The following is an 18759-nucleotide window of genomic DNA, read 5'->3' on the forward strand; positions in this document are numbered from 1 at the left end:
GAGTCAGGAAACAGAGCAGTATGCCTGGATAAAAACGAGCTCCTTAGCACCATTTTAAAAACAGGTAAGTAAAAGGGATGTAATTCTTTATTAACAACATTTGGAGATTTCTGAGAACTATTTTTTAAAATAAGTTCACGTTTTCACGTATTTAGTGTTCATTCATTTTATCTTAAAGGGAGAAAACAGCACTGTCACAAGCATTAAGAGGCAAGGTTTTAAAATGAATTGATTTATAAATATAAGGTTTAATCAGTCTTTGTGCAGCTATATAGACCTATGATCTATATCATAGATCTATCATATAGACCTATGATCTATGATTGCAGGAATGTGTTTGTAAGAAACTTGGAGGTTTCTTTACGGTGTCCAAATCCCCCTTGTTCATACAACCACAGTGACTGCTGCTACCTTAGGCTCTTCCAATGATTCATAATTTTCATTACACTGGAAATATCTCAAAAGTAAATCAAGCCTGACATCCACAAAGAAGATACAAAGTAAGGTGACAAATCAGGCTGAAATATTTTTGTGGGGAAGGGGAAGGCAGATGAGAAGAATGCTAGTCAGTAGTTAATTTTAGAGGTGGAAAGAAAAGCTGCTTATTCTGTCAGTCTTGAGCATCACAAAAACATAGTTTTACCTTCTTCAAAAGCAAGCACAGCCTTGCAGTATATTGGCACATATTTCCCCAGGTTTCCTTGTCAATTTTCCCCACTTTCCTCTAAAAATCTCTCCTTCTCCCATGACTCTGTCATGACTTCTCTCTGTTTTGTTACACCCTTACCTGGAAACTGGGTGGACATGAAGAGAGGCCACTCGGGTATGGTTCAAGGCCTGAATGTACAGATTGATTTCCCTCTCAGATATGCATAGTAACCCCCAAAGAGGAGAAGAAAGGATCCAGCAGAGGTGGGAGGGAGTCGGGTCACAGGAAGCATAAAAGGTAAAGAACAGCAGATTTTTTTTTGAACCCTGGGCTGCCAGAAGACGTGCTTTATAAAAAGCTGAAATGATTTGTTACATTGGTAAACTTTCTAGGAGTCTCTGTTCATTTTACATTATGCATGAAAATTGTGTGACAAATCTTATGCTACCTTGAAAAAAGTCTTACTGCACAGGAAACATAATTCAATAAAAGATTGTGTCTGAACCAAGGAAACAGGACAGTTCTAGTGGGAGTCTTGTATGTAAAAATGTCTGTAACATCAGCTTTAAAAGTTTTTAGATTCCAGAGGGCTGAAGCACTGAACAGAAAAAGTCAGGATGGCAGCAGTCAGACTCACTCCTGATTCATTTTGTAACAGTTTCGTGCAGAAGCTGAACTGAGGAGAAAACAGATAGTCTATGCAAAACATAAAATATAACTACAGAACATCTACCCTGCACCTGGAAAAATTCTAAAAAAAAAATATTTTTCAAATATTAAACTGTAATTCTGCCCTTGTTCAGGGGAGAAAGAGCATTTGTTTCTAAAGTGGTTTTTAAACACGCTAAGATAAATCTGAGAAATAAAACCTAGCAATTGGATTTATGGGCCAGTTTCAGAAGATGGTACAGACTAGACAGTATCAGATGTTCAGGGATAACTGCTTCTACATCAAATGTGAACTGATTGACTACACTTTTGCCACAACTCAATCTCACTGAGACAAAGACATGCTAATTTAATTTTCCTAATTCAAAAATAAAATAATGTAAAATAAAATAAATCCTATTCCCATGTCTTCATTCATCAATGACTGATGACTACATCTGAAGAAAACTCATACAGGTTTTCAAAAAATAATGTTAAATTTTTCCTTTATGTTATCTATTAAAACATACTTCCGTATTTTTTTTTTTTAATCTTGTGCTAAACTCCTGCTGCAAATCCAGAAGAAATTCTTCTCCTCTTAAAATGTGAAGCCAGATTTACAAGGACTTGGGTGCCTAAGCACAGAGATGCACTTGAGCTTTGCAAAGTCAATCAAATCAAAATGCTTGACTTGCTAATGTGCTCTGTATACATCTGCATGTCTCTGCAAATACTTTTATACCACCTCTTTATGATCCATGAATCTAACTCCCCCAGCTAGAAATATCTCTGAGCTTTGAATGAACTGTACTCTAAAAACACTCTTCACTACTTTGTTAAATATGCATTCGATACTACTATAACATTTCACCCTAGACTTTGAGATTCCCCAAACCCAAGAAAATGGAGACATGGAATTATTAAAATTGGAGGATGACTCATATTTTCTTCTGGGCTTTCCATTTTAGTCAAATGCCAGATACACTCCTTAGTTACTCCTCTAATTGTGCTCCTGCTGCAGAAGCAAGAGATCTAAACATTACTGTTACCATTTAACTTTTGTCTCCTGTGGATTTCTACATGTAATTGGACAAAAACAATGATGCACACTTTAACATCTTCAGTAGAAATCTGCAGTGCTGCTGACTGGTAAACCAGTAGATGCCATTATCAATATTACAGTCACACCAACATCAAAGCACAAACTTCTAAATAAGAAATATTTACTCCTCTGGGAAAAAAAAATGTTTCATGCACTCAAAAACTGTATAGTTACATTCACAGAGGTTCATTAGGTATTTATCAGAAGCACAGTACAACAGGTATTACAATTATTTAGACTAACCAAGGCAAATGCAAGTTGTTGGAAGTGATAAAATTATACTGATGACATTAGACCATTAGCAATATGTAAAATACATCTGTGTATATATACCAGAAAACAAAATATCGCCAAGCACACATGAATTATTTTTTTTGTTTGTTTTCTGTAAGAATGAGTTAATGGTTAATCATGAGTTTCTAACAATAAAAACTAGTAAAGTATAACAAAAAAGTCACAATGTAAAACAACAATTTTTTTTCAGGGGCTCTTTAAATTGAAGGACTGAAGGAGATCTGTGTGCATGATAGAGATGCTTTTCCAATCATATAAGCGTCTGGAAAGAAGATCCAGTTGAAAGGAAGGACTGGAGACAAAATGAGCATTTCAGAACTGTATTTGTGCAAAGTCAAGATTGTTTAAAATGTGGTGTTGGATATGAGGATGGATATTTCACCAGGGCTATAATATTTCCATGACTTTCATTCTTTTCATTGTGATCTTTCCCTGAAATGCCTTAAAAATCACCATGAAATATAACCAGTCTCCTACTACTTTGCAAAGATCACAGCTGTGTTATAACAGGAATTGTTTTAGTGGAACTGACTAGATAGCATTCACATCCTGGACTTTAATCTTAAAAGCCAGCATTTAATAGTTCAACAATTATATTCAATTGTCAAGTTCTACAATCTCATTTAATCACCAAGAACTACTTCTGGGCCATGATCTCACTATCTGTTATGTGAAACAATGTTAGGGTCTAATTGATTCTTTTGTGAAACGTCATGGGCATAAAAGCAAACTTGGCTCCCTTACAAAATAAGCATGGTGACATGGTATAAATCTTGTACCCTGAGAACCACTCACACTTTTCTCAGGCTCTATAAATTTTGCTTAGGGTATGAAAAAGAAGTCTTTGAAATAAAGATGAAAAGAAAAAAAAAGTCTGGATACCATTCATAAAGGGGGGAAGCGGAGGGAGAGGGAATGGGGGGAGGGGGAAAAGAGGCTCACATAGGAAAAGAAAGGAGTAGGTCCTCAATGGTGCCTTCAGTCCTTTGCTTTAGCTATTATACCATAAAAAGGAATTCTTGATAGCAAGGGATAATCATTGTCATCTGCAGTGTTTCTTGGAGTTTGCTATGTAAGGTGATGGTAAATTACCTTGAAGTGCTGTTGTATAATAAAATTTACAGAAAATTATATCTCAGTGGAAATGCAACATTGATTGTACCAATGATATTTGTAGATTATTTAATAATTGTAAAGAAAAATATTTTCATCATTACTCAATTGTTTAAGTTGAATAGCTGTTACATACAAAATATACTCATTTAATGAGAAAGGCTACATGTAATCCAGTTATCAAACCATCTCACAGTCAGAAAAAATGTACGACTGATGAAGTTCATGATTTATCTTGTACACAGAAGTGCACAAACCCTTCAGCAAATAGAATATATACAAGAAAACTTGGGCGATAAACTACTGGATTTACTGAAGTTTAAATTAACTTTCAAGGAGTACATTTCTCTCGTTTCCTGGCTTCTGGACAACTGTAACCACAGTAAATTGCCAGTTACCAGCAGAGTAGAAGACAGTATGCAGTGATAAAAGCAAGTAGTTTGGACTCCATGAAAAATTCAGTGTTCTCCAATGCACAATGAAATAATTATTGCAACAAATTAATACTACTCCTACTAAGGAGTTTTAGATGTAACTTTTAGATGTAACTGGATGTGTTCAGATGTACTAATAAGGTTTTAGATGTAGAAGAGTCTCCTACATGTTGACTTTAATGGCAGTCAGAATAATCAGCACAGTCAACTTTGCATCACCTTTATAACATGTAAAATGTAATTATTAGGTAGGTTAAATACAACATATTTATTATTTCCATGTAACATACTTATGTTACAAAGGGAGATGATAAAAAATAGCTACTAACATCAATTTGCAGTTGGAAAGTAATGTCGGTGTTTCATAGTCAATTTATAGTCAATGGTTTACTATCCTTCCCATGGAGGATTCTGGGAAGTACATATAGCTTAGTCTAAGCACAATTTAAAAGGAAATTTTTATTTTTTTTTTTTTTTTTCTGTTCATATGCAGGGGAAACATGGAAGAGAAAGATGGCTTTGGCCTGTGTTCTGTCCATTGTTCTGATATCCCACTTCACCACAGAAATCTTATTTAATTGTACTAGGATACTGGTATGTAAATTTCCAAATAGAAGCACTAAATATAAGACTCACAGCAGGGAACAAAAGAAGGAGATTTGAACACAGTGCCCAACTTGCTATGCCTAGCTCCTTAAGTCTACAGCCTGAGGATCACATCTATATTCTTTTTTTTGTTGTTGTTGTTGTTGTTGAGGGGCAAGGAGAGAGTGTAAATTTTACTTTCAGAGGAAGATGCAGAGGAAAAACAGCAGGGTGGCTTTACAGAGATCAGCAGTAGACCTTTGTGTAAGGTCTATCCTGCCTTCTTCAGATTTTCTAAATTCTGCCCTTTTCTTCATTTTAATGTAATTTCTAATAGGCCCAAGTCCCTTGAACTTGCATTGCAGTCATATCGTAGTTTAGTATTTGCTTATACATGTATGATTTCCAGTTCAGTGCTATCAGTCTTGCAGAGGATTTTGGCAAAACTCCATGCCTGCTTCACAGAAATTGCTATGAAGTTCTCACTTTCTGTTTATGAAGCAACAGACCGAGTTTATGAAAAAGACTAAGAATTAACCTGCAGTTGGTCAGAAGAAAAGAACTGTTCAAAATACCTTTTGTATGGTATTGCAACATTATCATATTCTTTCTTCAAAGCAAGCCTACATATCTTTGGATTTAAGTTACAATAGTATATTAATACTAACACTTCATAGCAACTTTCCTAAATTAATGATTTTAATATTATCATTCAACAAGTTGAGAAAAAAAAATGGTAAGTGTATTAATTGTAATGTTAATTCTTACATACAAAACGCTATAAGAGGAAAAAAAAAAAGATAATGATTAGAAATGAGCAATTAGATACCAACTAGATACCCAGAGCTAAAGTACTCTCTGTGCAAACAATTGCAGCACTGCCACGGTAATATTCTAAATTTAACTTCCTAACAGTTCTAAAATAATAATGAAAAACCAAAGAAACCCTAGAGTCAGTATCCTGACAGAAGTATATTTACTGTATCTGCAAATGAAACGCATCAGGTATGGGACCAACACGGTACCTGGATTTACAGCCTGAATTAAAGCTAAACACAAGCTAAACACAAAGAAGCAAAGTGTCCAGAGCAATGAAAAGCATATAGAGGTATTATACAACAGCAAGTCTCCAGGTTTGAGTATCATTTAGTTTTGAAATTCAATTTTGAAATACTTTTACCTGCTAACGAGCATCTTAAAAAGAAATAGTGGATAAAATTTTCTTGTTCTGAATAGGGCTATGGAGAATGAGAAATTGAAATTGCATCTTTTATTTCAAAGTTTCAAAAAACAAGAAACAGATTGGAAGTTTCTTGAAACAAGAAAGTAACTAAGAACATTTATAGAATCATTTTATTGAGTTCTACTGCTCATCTCTCAGAGCAAAAATGTTTTCAATAAGATAGTAAAATAATAACCAGAAACTTAAAGCTCTTTTTTCTCAGCTACACCCTCTCAGCTTGTCATAGTCACACATGTATTGCAGTGTTTCCTTTGAGAAACTTGAGGATAAAGATCAGTCACACTGAAACTGGCTAAAGAAAGAGTACTACATCCAAGTTGAAAATATAAAGACTGAAGAACCAAAGGAGTAAGGGATTATACTTTTCATTTTAAATACCCCTGACCTTTCTAGACTCTCTGTCACTCTAACTCTGCTTAAATTTTACTTCACAGTTCCTCCTAGCCCTCATTGTGTCAGATCATATTCCACACTCCCTGTGGAGGAAATTCCATTTTCTGTCCCATCTTGTATTTGCTACCTTCTCAAGGGCATCCAACATGTCTAGTATCTGACCACTATATGTTAAAGATGGACAATTTTTCTGTGTTGAAATCATCTTTAAAATGCTTTTTCAATGAGATGTTACTAGTATTAGGCCATAAGATATTGTTAATCTGTCTTCTTGAGATTAATACATAGTGATGTTGTTTAATGCAATGGCATCTCAGCAAATTCACTTCATTACTGGAAATCCCATTGCACTGCACAGTTCTGTCTGGGCTCACAAGGGATAATGCTGGGGTCAGGGTATATTCAGTTGTACAGAGATCCCAGCGAACACCACTGTTCTCACTCTGAGCTAGCACAGGCACTGAAAGTTACTGAAGGTTAAACATGGAGGTTGAATACCCAAAGCATAATGAAACAGAAGCTACGTATGAAATCCAGTCCCACTGGAATATATCACAACTATTCCATTCACTGCAGTGAGGTGACTATAAGAACTTCTATTTCTAAAGCACAAGGAGCGTATCAGCAATATGGTATGACATGACTCAGCATATCTGGAGATCTAGAGCAAGCACTACATGATAAACAAATGAAAATGTTTACATTGACTTCAGAAAGCACAATGTAAAATTAGTTTTGAAGGTGCTATCTTTGCTTTCCCTCAAACACGTGCACAAAAATATCTTTCATGGAAAAACAAGTTGGCAGATGCGTTTTCTGAAGTATACACCCATACTTACCTGCATTTCTTGGCAAAAAGAAGCAGTTGGTCCAAAAAGAATCTGGCACTGTTCATCTGCAGTGTATGTCATTCCTGGGAGCTTGGAGGGAATAATCACAGAATTGAGGCTCTGAGGATTCGTCTGTAGCAGACAGTTACTGGCTTTTGACCTGGCAATATGCAGAGATTGATATGCTAAGCAATCAGTCCTAAAGAGTCCCAAAGAGTCTGACTGTCATGCTGACTTACATGTGCATTAAACATTAGAAGAATGTAGATTCAATATTTTTTATTTTATTCATCAGCATTAGGATGCCATTCAAAGAAATGACTCCATGCAAATTGAATTGATAGAAGTTAATGGTATGTTCTGATGTTGCACATTTGAAGAAGGATAATATAAATAATCAGCAGTACTACGAATTTCAGGAAAACCCTGGACAACATTTTATTGTCAATGTTACATAACTGATTATGGTTTGTATAAAGACTAGAACAACTATAATATATAAGTAGACTATTGCTAATGCCCTGACAGACATGTAGCTTGTTTTTCACACCCATATTAATTCAAAATTAATATTTTCAGATATTATCTACACACATTTAAAATACATATATTTCTGAGCTGGTAGCCAAAAATCTATCTTCTCTTGACAACATAAGGTTTGAAAATGCTTAAGCTTATTTAATGCACCACGTTATGAAGATTTTACTTCTGCCAAGATTCAGTATAAATGTGTCAGACTGCAAATCTAACTTCTATTAATAGAAGATCAGTATCATAAAACAGATTTGGGGACTGCTTTACTGTCGTAAGTAAATTCTCAACAAATATATTCATGAATTCAAGATCCTCTTTGGAGATAAAGCATGAAAAATAATGTTGTCATTTGGTTTCTAGGCATACTATTTCCTATCAGATATCTTATAGTAAATTAAAAGAATTAATGTATCATAACTAAACTGAATAGTTAAATATTGAATGGCACAGCATAGATCAAAGAATTCATATAATGTATAGAGACCATTCTCTGTCCAGCATTCTTCAATACACACTATATTAATATATTTTGAAATATAAACGTATTTAATATATAATTATATATATTAATACAATAAAATATAAAAGTATGAATAATTGGTGAAAAGAGCTAAATTTTAATTTGCAAAATAATATCTAGTTCATGATGAAAATTATTTTGGTGGGCTATATCAACAGGACTTCTGTTCCATCTCCCACAAAAGGGGTAAAAAGTATTGAAAACTTATTTCAGGATACTTACTGCAACTATTTGAAAAAGACACATAATAGTTATTTTTCTTGAATGATATACCTGAGAAATCTTTCCAGATCTTCCCTGCTGCACCGGGACCATGAAACATCACCAAGATTCTGTCCTTTAATCCACTCTCCAGACATGATATGAAGACCATCTGCACAGGATGGGTGGTCATTGTCGTGGTTTATTCCCATGCTGAATTTTCAAGTTATTAAAAGTAAAACAAAGCACAACAAAATAACAAGTTGCTTTCAAAATGTTTACAAGTTAAATTCTTGCAAGATGCTAAAATATCACAAGGCTTATGTATATCACACGTATGATTTTTTTTTCTCCATGATACCTTTCATAGAAGTACACATAACCATGTCTGAAGGACAAGACTACCATCCGAAAGGTAAAAGTGAAGCTTCACTCATTTGATGAGAAATACTAAATTCTAATCTGTAGCTGTTCATTGTGTACTTTGGACAACTTTTTGAATATTCAGAACTGCACAACTATTGCACAACTGGACTTTTCTTGCTAATGGGCAACAAAAGCATTGGAAACTTAGTTTTTAAGATTGGGGAATCGTTCTACATGTTGGCAATGATTCTGTCTTAATTCCACGTGGAAATGGTTGACTGAAATTTTATAGAACAGTAAAATGCATACTAGTTCATTTTATCACAACTAAAGAAAAATTACCTGATTGTGTTTATCCATGTCTACTGTTAGAAATAACATTGATGAAGCAATTTATGTTGTTATTCTATTCTATTCTATTCTATTCTATTCTATTCTATTCTATTCTATTCTATTCTATTCTATTCTATTCTGTTCTGTTCTGTTCTGTTCTGTTCTGTTCTGTTCTGTTCTAGACCCAGCATTCATATGCACCCGGGTAAGTTCTGATAGGGCACTGCAAGGGAATTAAAAATTCTAGTACAAATCTGCTTCACACTGCTGCTTTAACTAAAGTGAAGATTCAGTATCATCTTCACTGTTAACATATAAAAGAGGAAAAATATTTAATTGAAAAAAAAAAACAACTTTTTAAAGTGCTCAGAAGGAGCGAACTGCAAGCATGCTCCACTAGCATTAGGAGAAACAAATAAAATTCTCTCAGGTGTTTTTAAAAATAAGCATATGACTACTCTCCAGAACACTAAATTCAAAGTGGTGCTCAAATTTTGCATCCAATCTGCCCTGCAGAAAAGCAAAAACTTCTACTGAATAAAACTCTAAACCTTGTATTGATGAACTCAGTCAAGAACAGTCAGAAGGCTGCAAAGATGGAAGAATAGAAGTTTGCTATTTCTGTAAAAAAAATGGAGTGCTTTTTCGTATTTTATCACAATGTAGTGTCCAAAGGCCAAAAAAGTCCTGCCACCCATCACTGAACACACAAGCTGATTTTTTTCCTTCACTTTATACCCAAATCCAATAATGACTAGATCAACTTTTTACATTAAGCTTTGCAAGCTGTATAATATCGTGTTACCAACAAAATGAATTTAAATTCCTTGTAGGGGCTTTTTATGTCAAGACTTTTTATTTATTTATATTTTTTATCAGAGTACATGCTACAGTTTTTAGCACTGGAACACCTGCTCCTGCTTTAATGGGATAGTTTTCTGAGTTGCAAAGAGTGTAACCACAGTAAGCTAAACTCTTTAATCACAGTTTCTATTTGCCTAAATTTTCTGAAGGGACAAACATCTACATAAAAACATATTTATGTTTTCCATACGTTCTTCCTACACGTGACTATTTCTTTTTATACATAATGCCTTATATACCAAACTTGAGATGTCCATAACTACAGACTTCTTAGTCTAACAACAGTCCCTGGAAAAGTTACAGAGAAGATTGTGCTGGGTGCTACTGAGAGGCAGTGAAAGAACAAGATTTTAATAAGGCCTTTGATACAGTCTCTCACAGCATCCTTCTGGTCAAATTATCCAAATGTGAGATATAAAAGAACCTGCTATGCTGGGTGATGAACTGGCTGAATGGCAGCACTCAAAGAGCAGTAGTGAATGGGACTACATCTGGCTGGTGGCCAGTCACTAGCAGTATCTCCCAGGGCTCAATTCTAGAGCCTGGACTGTTCAACACTGTTATCAGAGATCTGGATGCAGGAGTTGAAGGCATCCCTAGCAAGTTTGCTGACAATACTGATGTGGCTCTCTGGAGGGACAAGAGGCTTGTGGAGAGATCTAGATAGATGGGAGCATTGGGCAAACATCAGCAGCATGGAGTTCCGCAAAGGTTCTGCCAGGTTCTGCACCTGGGGCAGTGTGAGTAATGCCAGACACAGACACAGGCACAGGCTGGAACAGGAGTGGCTGGAGGGAGAGCAGCTCAGCAGAAAGGGACCTGGCGGTGCTGTTGACAGCAGGCTCAGCATGAGCCAGCAGTGTGCCCTGCCAGCCAACCATTTGGCAGCAAACTGCATTTTGGGGTGCATTAACCACAGCATAGCCAGCCAGTCTGAAGGGATGATTCGATTGCTCTGTGTAGCATTGGTGCAGTTCTGGGCTCCACAATGTAGAAAGGATGTTGAGACACTTGAAAGGGGAGAGTAACAAAGCTGGCCAAAAGGCTGGAGGCAGGTCCTGTGAGGAGAGGCTGAGGACACTTGGGTTGTCCAGTTTGGAGAAGAGGAGGACAAGAGGCAACCTCATGGCTCAGCAACTCTCTGAGGAGGGGAAGGGCAGAGGGAGGTGCTGGCCTCTGCTCCCTGGGAACCCATGGCAGGACATGTGAGAACAGCTCTGCCACAGGAGGTTCCAACTGGACATTAGGGAAAACGTCATTTCTGTGAGGATAGTAAATCACAGGAACAGACTTTCCAGAGAAGGTGGAAGCTTTGGAAACTTATTAGGTGATTTATGCCTCATGTCAGTGTTCAAGAGGTACTGGGATAATTCACTTAATAATATACTTTAACTTTTGGTTAGCTGTGAAGTACTCAGGCATTGATTTTTTAGATCCCTTCTAGCTAACTATTCTGGTCTATTCTAGTCTAGTCTAGTCTAGTCTAGTTCTATGGTGACTTAGCTACTTCTCTGTGCAGCCTGTTCCAATACTTCACAACCTTTTCAATGAATAAATTTTTCCTAATGTGCAATTTAAACCTCCACTTGCACAACTTGAGGTCATTTCCCTTTGTCCTATCATTTGTTGCTTGGGAGAAGAGCCCAATCCCTGCCTCAACATAGCCTACTTTAAGGTAATTGTAAACAAAAATAAGTAACCTTAAGCCTCCTTTTCTCCAGGCTAAACAACCTCAGCTCCCTCAGCCGCTGCTCACAAAACTTATTCTCTAGACCCTTCACCAACTTCATTGCCCTTCTTTGGACAGTCTCCAGCACCCTAATGTTCTTCTTATAGTGTGGGGCTAAGAATATCCATGCTAACTAGAATATTCATAAGAACTATGAAAAAAACCAACATTTAGAAACTCTAACAACTCTTTGTTTTGCTCACTGCAGAAGAAATATATGTGGCTTACAGTTTTTTTATTTATATACTTTGCTATTTTGAAATAAGTCATTTATCAGTATCATGCACTGTGATTTACAGTAAATCACTGACAACATACAAGCTCTCAAAATGTTGTTGAAGTCATGAATCACAGAATGGATGGCTCCCATTCTTCAGTGTGGGAATTATCATATTTATATATTAATAGAAAAATAATAAAAAAAAATCTGGTAAAAATTATTTTTCATCCAGTCTGAAAAGCATTTCTTGGATTCAGACTTTATTAGACTGTAAAATCATTAAGAGAAATCCACACTGAACTGAATAAAGATCTTAATTGTTTCAAAAACAGTTACACCATCACCATTACATAAATGTACCAGTGCAATCCTATTTTATAAGCTACCATCACAGAATCATTCTGTACATTCTTTCAGTACAAGAGTTTTGGAGAAAAAAAAAAAAAAAAAAGTCTATTAATGTGAAACGTGGTAAAATCTTTCCAATTTATAGCAATCGTGTATACGTGTAACATAAACACTATTAAAAAAGCTAACTCCAATCCTCTTCCAATATTTTAGCTCCTATACTTGTAACGCTTCTATTTGACTTCAAATTTCACGTACACTCCAAAAATGTCTGCATGAATACATCATGCTCATTCATCAACACATTCCCATTTACAAATTAAACACACTTAGCAAAATATTCAGCATGTGGTGATAACCACTTGTTCAAAGCCTCTGTCCATCAGAGAACACTGACTTCAAAAGGGATGTATAGGTCATTATGTTAATATCAACTAATGAGATCACTAGAGAGTATGTAAGAAGTTTGCTAAAAGACCAACAGAACCTGCTCTGGAAAATCCTCAGAAATCAGTAATATGTACTGTTGATTTCCTCTACAGCATGGTAAGAACTGCATACTTTTATCTGACAATCAAGTACATGATTGTATAAAGGTAGATATGCAGTAGACTTGACTTCCTGTTTCACCATATCTGCATTTATTTATGCAAAAAACAAGCTGAACAGTCAGTGTCACTTTTCTATCCAGCAAGAAAATAACATATATGTATATGTTATATATATATATATATATATATATATATATATAAATAAGAAATGCATATATATACATTTCTTATTTAAAAATCAAGGATATACAAATATTTTAATGCTCACACTGATAATCATGGTATTTTCCTTAATGTACTGTCCATGTGAAAGAGAAAACAGCATCCTTTCACTAAAAGAAAGGCAACAGAGAAACTGCCTGTGTAAGGTGTTCTTCTGTCTTTTGCTACAGAATTTATTATGCTAGCATTGGGCATATTGCCCTCTCTGTGTATAAGCTCCTCTCTCCAACAGCTGTGATCATTCAACCTCATGCCAGAGTAAAGCAACAACATGTGTATGTGGGAGAAAGACAAGTGAGTTTATGGTAAGAAGATAACTTTATAAAATTCTGAAAAACTATAATTAACAAAGAAGTCAGTGCTGTACTTTGACAAGTATTACATCATATCTAGATAGAAACAAATCAATTTGTTTTAAGAACAGAAGCATTATTTTTACATTGATACATAAAAACATTCAGTCCATTCTGGATAGAAAATATATGCATATCACATAATATGAAAGCAGGAAGCATCTTATGGAAAGCATTCTCTAACTGCAATAACTTCAATATTAGCAATATTTGAACTCATGCTATGCAACAAGACTACAATTAAAAAACAAACAAACAAACAAACAAAAAGAAAAACAAAACAAAAAACAGTTTAAAAGTATTTTGACAAAGAGCAAAGAGCCTTGGCCAAATAAACTCCACTAACATTATATATGGTTGTCAAGTCAACTGAAAAAATATTTTTATCTCATAAAACCTCTCTTACTTGTTTAAAAAACATTGCCAGATTTCCCCTCCCCTCCCCTCCCCTCCCCTCCCCTCCCCTCCCCTCCCCTCCCCTCTCCTCTCCTCTCCTCTCCTCTCCTCTCCTCTCCTCTCCTCTCCTCTCCTCTCCTCTCCTCTCCTCTCCTCTCCTTTTTATTACTTTTGTGTGTGTGTGTGTGTGTGTTTGTAATACCATCCAAAAAGCTGGAACAATCTATGCTAAATTTTGAAGACGATCCCTGTTGATGTTTAATGTGCACCATGAGCAGTCCAAAGAAAAGACCTAATTTCTCTGTGCTTATAAGTCAGAATTAAAACACGGGCCACTGAAAGTACAAGACAAATGTTGGCTCTATTTTTCAGTGAAAATTTATTTTTTTTTACACTTCACTACCCCTGCAATGTGTACAACTGGATTCAAGATAGATAGACAACAGCATCTCTCTTACCATCAAGAAAAGTTTATATTCTTGCAGGCACAAAATGCATTCCAGTGTCAACCCACATACTGAAAAAGTACCAAGTACCACACTTCAATTTGATTTGATTATAGCTGAGAATTAAGAAATAAACGCTCTGTTATATCTCAAGAAATGGGCCTCATTCATTATTTGGTATTTAAAGTTAAATGAGGCTATTGCACACACCTTCTGGAAAGAATTAAGTCCGCATTATAAAGTGCTGTTTCATATTTCTTACTATAAGTCTCAAAAATTCTCCTACATGTGCTACACTCATGTCATCAAATTTGCTCTGCGAGCCCACACACTTCCAGATGAAAAGCTTTTACTTTTTTATTATTCATTATTTTATTTGTGCTTTATAAGTGGCAGATGATGACCTAGTTATCACCACCACATTCCACTTAAATACATGGTCATTCAGTTGAACAATAATGATGCTATTAAACTAGAAACAGGTAATGAAGGCACAAAGGCAAAATGGTATTAAATGGTATAATTTAGGAACAAATAGTTGGGAGAGTTCAGATAGCTGCAGAGAATTATTTTAGGTATATCTCTTAACAAAACTAAATTTAAAAGATGAATGAGAATAGTAGCTATTAGTAGAGAATAGCAGTTCAGAGTTTTATAGAGTCACTACCATAAAAAAGATTAGGGAATAGATAGATTAGAAAAAACACAAGACCCTAAAGGAAAATCCAGCTAACCAAGGAACCAGGGGTACCTTGCCAAATATTCAGTACAGTACGTAGATTCTCAAATCCTAAAAGGTAAGGTTCAGCCCAAGAGAAACAAGCAGCAGAGGGACAGTGAGGATAAACTGCAGATCTAGGATAATAGTATTAGTTTAAACCTATGGCAGAATCAAAAGTATTGAAAAAAAAAATAATTCCCTTTATGAAGGCAACAGTAAGATTCTGAATGCTATTGGTTTGTACCTCTGTTCTGTGGTGGAATCAGGGTGACAACTGACTTCTTTCCTAATTAATATTTTATAAATGTTATATATTTTTACAAATGGCTACATACAATTTTTAAATTCACTCAAGCAATTTTTCAAAAATATTTCTGCTGTAGAATTTTTTCCATTCTGGCAAATAAAGTATAGGCATATAATGGATTGTATCCTTCTGAAAATAGGAATAACTTTTAATTAAAAAGCATTACTAATTACAAAGTATTATTCTCTGTATTATTTCCACTGTTCTCTTTTTTTGTTGTTGTGTGCAGGATTATCTTAGAATGATAAAAACTTGTTTTTACTATGTCTAAAATTTGAAAACTACAAGGTTTAAAAACTTACATGACATTTACTAGTTCAATCATTACTTCTAACAATTTGTGTAAACTGAAATTTTGCGTATCACATTATCAAAGGGACACATTTTATAAAAGAAAATACTACCACTTAGGCTACCACAGACAGAGTATATGGAAGCTGCACTGCTTTGTTAGTACTTGTGTTGCACCTTTAAGATAAAAATCTGAAGTGTTATGACATTATTATCTTCATAGTGAAAATGATGTTGTAAAGACAGGTTTCTATAAGTTATTTTCTACATAGCTACGTTCTATAAAGTTATTTTAAACAATTAATGCAAAAAGTAGGTATTGCATGTTTGTTGTGTTGTGTTTTTTGTTTTTAATTCCATTTTATTTTTTTTTAAATTTCAGTTACTGAAAAATAATTCTTGGATTAATATTTTATAAGTGTTTTTAAGCATATGACTGTTTCACAGATCATTGCATAAACAGGATAAGACTCATGAATTATTGACACTGAGGTGAATTGAAAGGCCAGCTACAGAAAATCTAAGATGGTAAAAGGCAAAAGACAATTTATTTTGAAAAAAAAACAAACAAACTTTTCTTTAATGGAAGAATCTGAAGGAAGAGGAAATCTCAGTCCTCTTATTAACAATCTGATATTTAAAATAAAAAAATAAATAAAAAGGAAATATGTTTACCCAATGAATAGTTCTCTTGTCAATCATTGCTAGAACCTAAGACACCCATAACTTAGATTACATGTTCAGTCTTGAAACCATTGGGTAAAAAATACAACTTGTAGATTAATATACTTTTGTTAAGATATACTGCATGTTGGTTTCCACCTGAGTTTTCATCTTTTGCTGAACAGCTGCCTTCCTCTCTATCACTCTCTATCACATTTCTAGCATCAAGATTCAAGAAGCTGGATCTAGATACAGGATGGTGCCCTTCTCCTTTGGCTTAAGTATATAAATAATTTAAAGCTTTGATGTGACAGTTGTATTTAGCATACATACTAAAGATTTTTTAACAGAAAGCATTCAATACAAAAGAATTATTCACCTCTGGCAAATATGATACCCCTGCCACATCCTGCAATCTGCACTATTTCAAGATAAACAGTTATGTCTACGGTTTATGTCTTTAAGCCTATGCTAAGAAAAACATTGACATGTAACATGTCTTCAAGAAAATTTGTAATTAGAAAAAAAAAAAGAAAAACCATCCTTTGAGCTATTGTGTATTCAGTGAACAGATAAAAAGCTTCTTTATTAACAAAAACATTGACACTATTACAATACTCTGAACATTTTCACAGTTACTTTAAATGTATCAGAATATCAGTTCAAGTTATGCATTCTGTAGGCTGTTCAATGCCTAACAGTTCACTTTGGAAATGTAATTAAAAGGAAGGTTAACTACAAATCCACCTATGAATTCTATGGTCTGGCAGAAATGGAAGACTTGCTACCTTGCTAGAGAAAGACTTTACTAATCTTCTAAATTTCAAGTGTAAAATTATGCAAACTTACTAAAAATGCTGATGCAGTGCTACTTCACTGTCTCATTTCTTCACTGCTTCATTTCTTTCTGAGGTCTTTCTTTCTTCAGCTGTCTAGCTGGGCACAAAATAAGATCTTTCTTAAGCCTCCATCCTTAAAACTGGACTAAGCAAAACTTTTTTCTCTTTTCTTTCTTTTAAGGATTTTGAAAAAATATATGCATTTTTGAAGTAAGATTTAAGTGAAATTGCAGTGTGTAATAAGCTGCATCCTCTTCTGTCATCTCTATTTCTGTGTTGGAAGATGTCCAGACTATGAGGAAGTTTTGTATGCTATACCCATCTGCCCAGTAAGTTCATAGACTGATTTAAATAATGTCTGTGAATCACAGTTACTTACTTTAATGGTATAATTTTATATATACTTTTATACTTTTAAGATATGCAGAAAGATCAGAGGCTAACACTTTTTAAATAACTTACTGACTAAACAATGCAAACCGAATGTCAGAATACAAGGTGATCTCAACAATATTGTGATTGTTTTTGTGGGAAAACATTATTTTTTGCCATTGCTTTCTATTTACTATTATTGGAGAGTACCAGCCATCCTTCCCATGGGGATAAACGTAAAATACTTTGAACTTCACAAATATTAGTTAAAAAGGAGAAGTAAAAAAAAAAAGACTAAAGTCAGTGCACCGTGGAGATTTTATTGCCATACTTTCAAACAGTATGGATTCTCTTCTTAATATAATAGGAAAAAAGGACAGTCTTTGAGATGAAAATATGGGGTCATTCCCATAAAAACTGTGTGTGAAATAAAAAATATGTAATGCGGAAATGCAAAGAAAAAATTCTCTAACTTTCATTAAAAGAAAAAAAGAAAAGGAATAACCCCAAAGTGATAATGTGGACATTATCAAATAAAGGATTAGATAAATTATTAGCAAATAGATTACCTATCTTAACACACCAGTTCAATATACCCATGGTTAAATAACCTACATTTTGCAAACTTCCTTTATTTCAATATTTTATAAACAAATCAGAGGTGGCTAAATATATGATATGAAGTAGAACTATTCTTAGAAGATGTTAGCATTTAAAAGATAGGTATATTCTGAGATATTAATAGACTTCTGAAAAATTCATTCACTTAATGTGTAGAATGAAGCAATTTTCTCACATTTGCATGTTCCACTGCTAGGGTGTTCCATAATAGGACCCCAAATCTTAATTAGACTGTCTACTTCCTGCTACTATACAAATTGTACAAACAATAAGAAAAAACATCCAAAATTTTAAGATATTTGAATTTAAGCATATGTCCTTCTGCATAGAAATTACAAACAAACAAACAAACAAAAACAAAAATGCAATGGCCATAGTTTCATATAAATGACAGTGAAATAGGAACACATAAAATGGAAAAAATAAGTACACAAACTAACACTAAAGTGGTATTTTAAGGCAAAAATAGAGAAAAAAATGTTTATAGGAGCCAAGAAATTAAGTTCTCGGCCTCCTAGATAACAAATTCAGAAATCCTACTCAATTTTAACCTACTAATTAATATTAAGTA

General features: G+C 34.4%; 1 protein-coding gene across 1 annotated transcript in view; it reads right to left on the reverse strand.

The window, feature by feature from the left end:
- ADAMTS19 (ADAM metallopeptidase with thrombospondin type 1 motif 19) overlaps nt 1-18759 on the reverse strand; it is a 159098-nt gene that overhangs the window by 54219 nt on the left and 86120 nt on the right. The window contains exons 8-10 of the mRNA XM_032205788.1: nt 8619-8759; nt 7301-7451; nt 788-859 (exon numbers count right to left, since the gene is read on the reverse strand). Of these exons, the coding sequence (XP_032061679.1) occupies nt 788-859; nt 7301-7451; nt 8619-8759 (364 nt within the window). The remainder of the gene's footprint in view (nt 1-787; nt 860-7300; nt 7452-8618; nt 8760-18759) is intronic.

This window comes from Aythya fuligula, chromosome Z (genome assembly GCF_009819795.1).
Source record: "Aythya fuligula isolate bAytFul2 chromosome Z, bAytFul2.pri, whole genome shotgun sequence".
Classification (NCBI taxonomy): Eukaryota; Metazoa; Chordata; class Aves; order Anseriformes; family Anatidae; genus Aythya; species Aythya fuligula.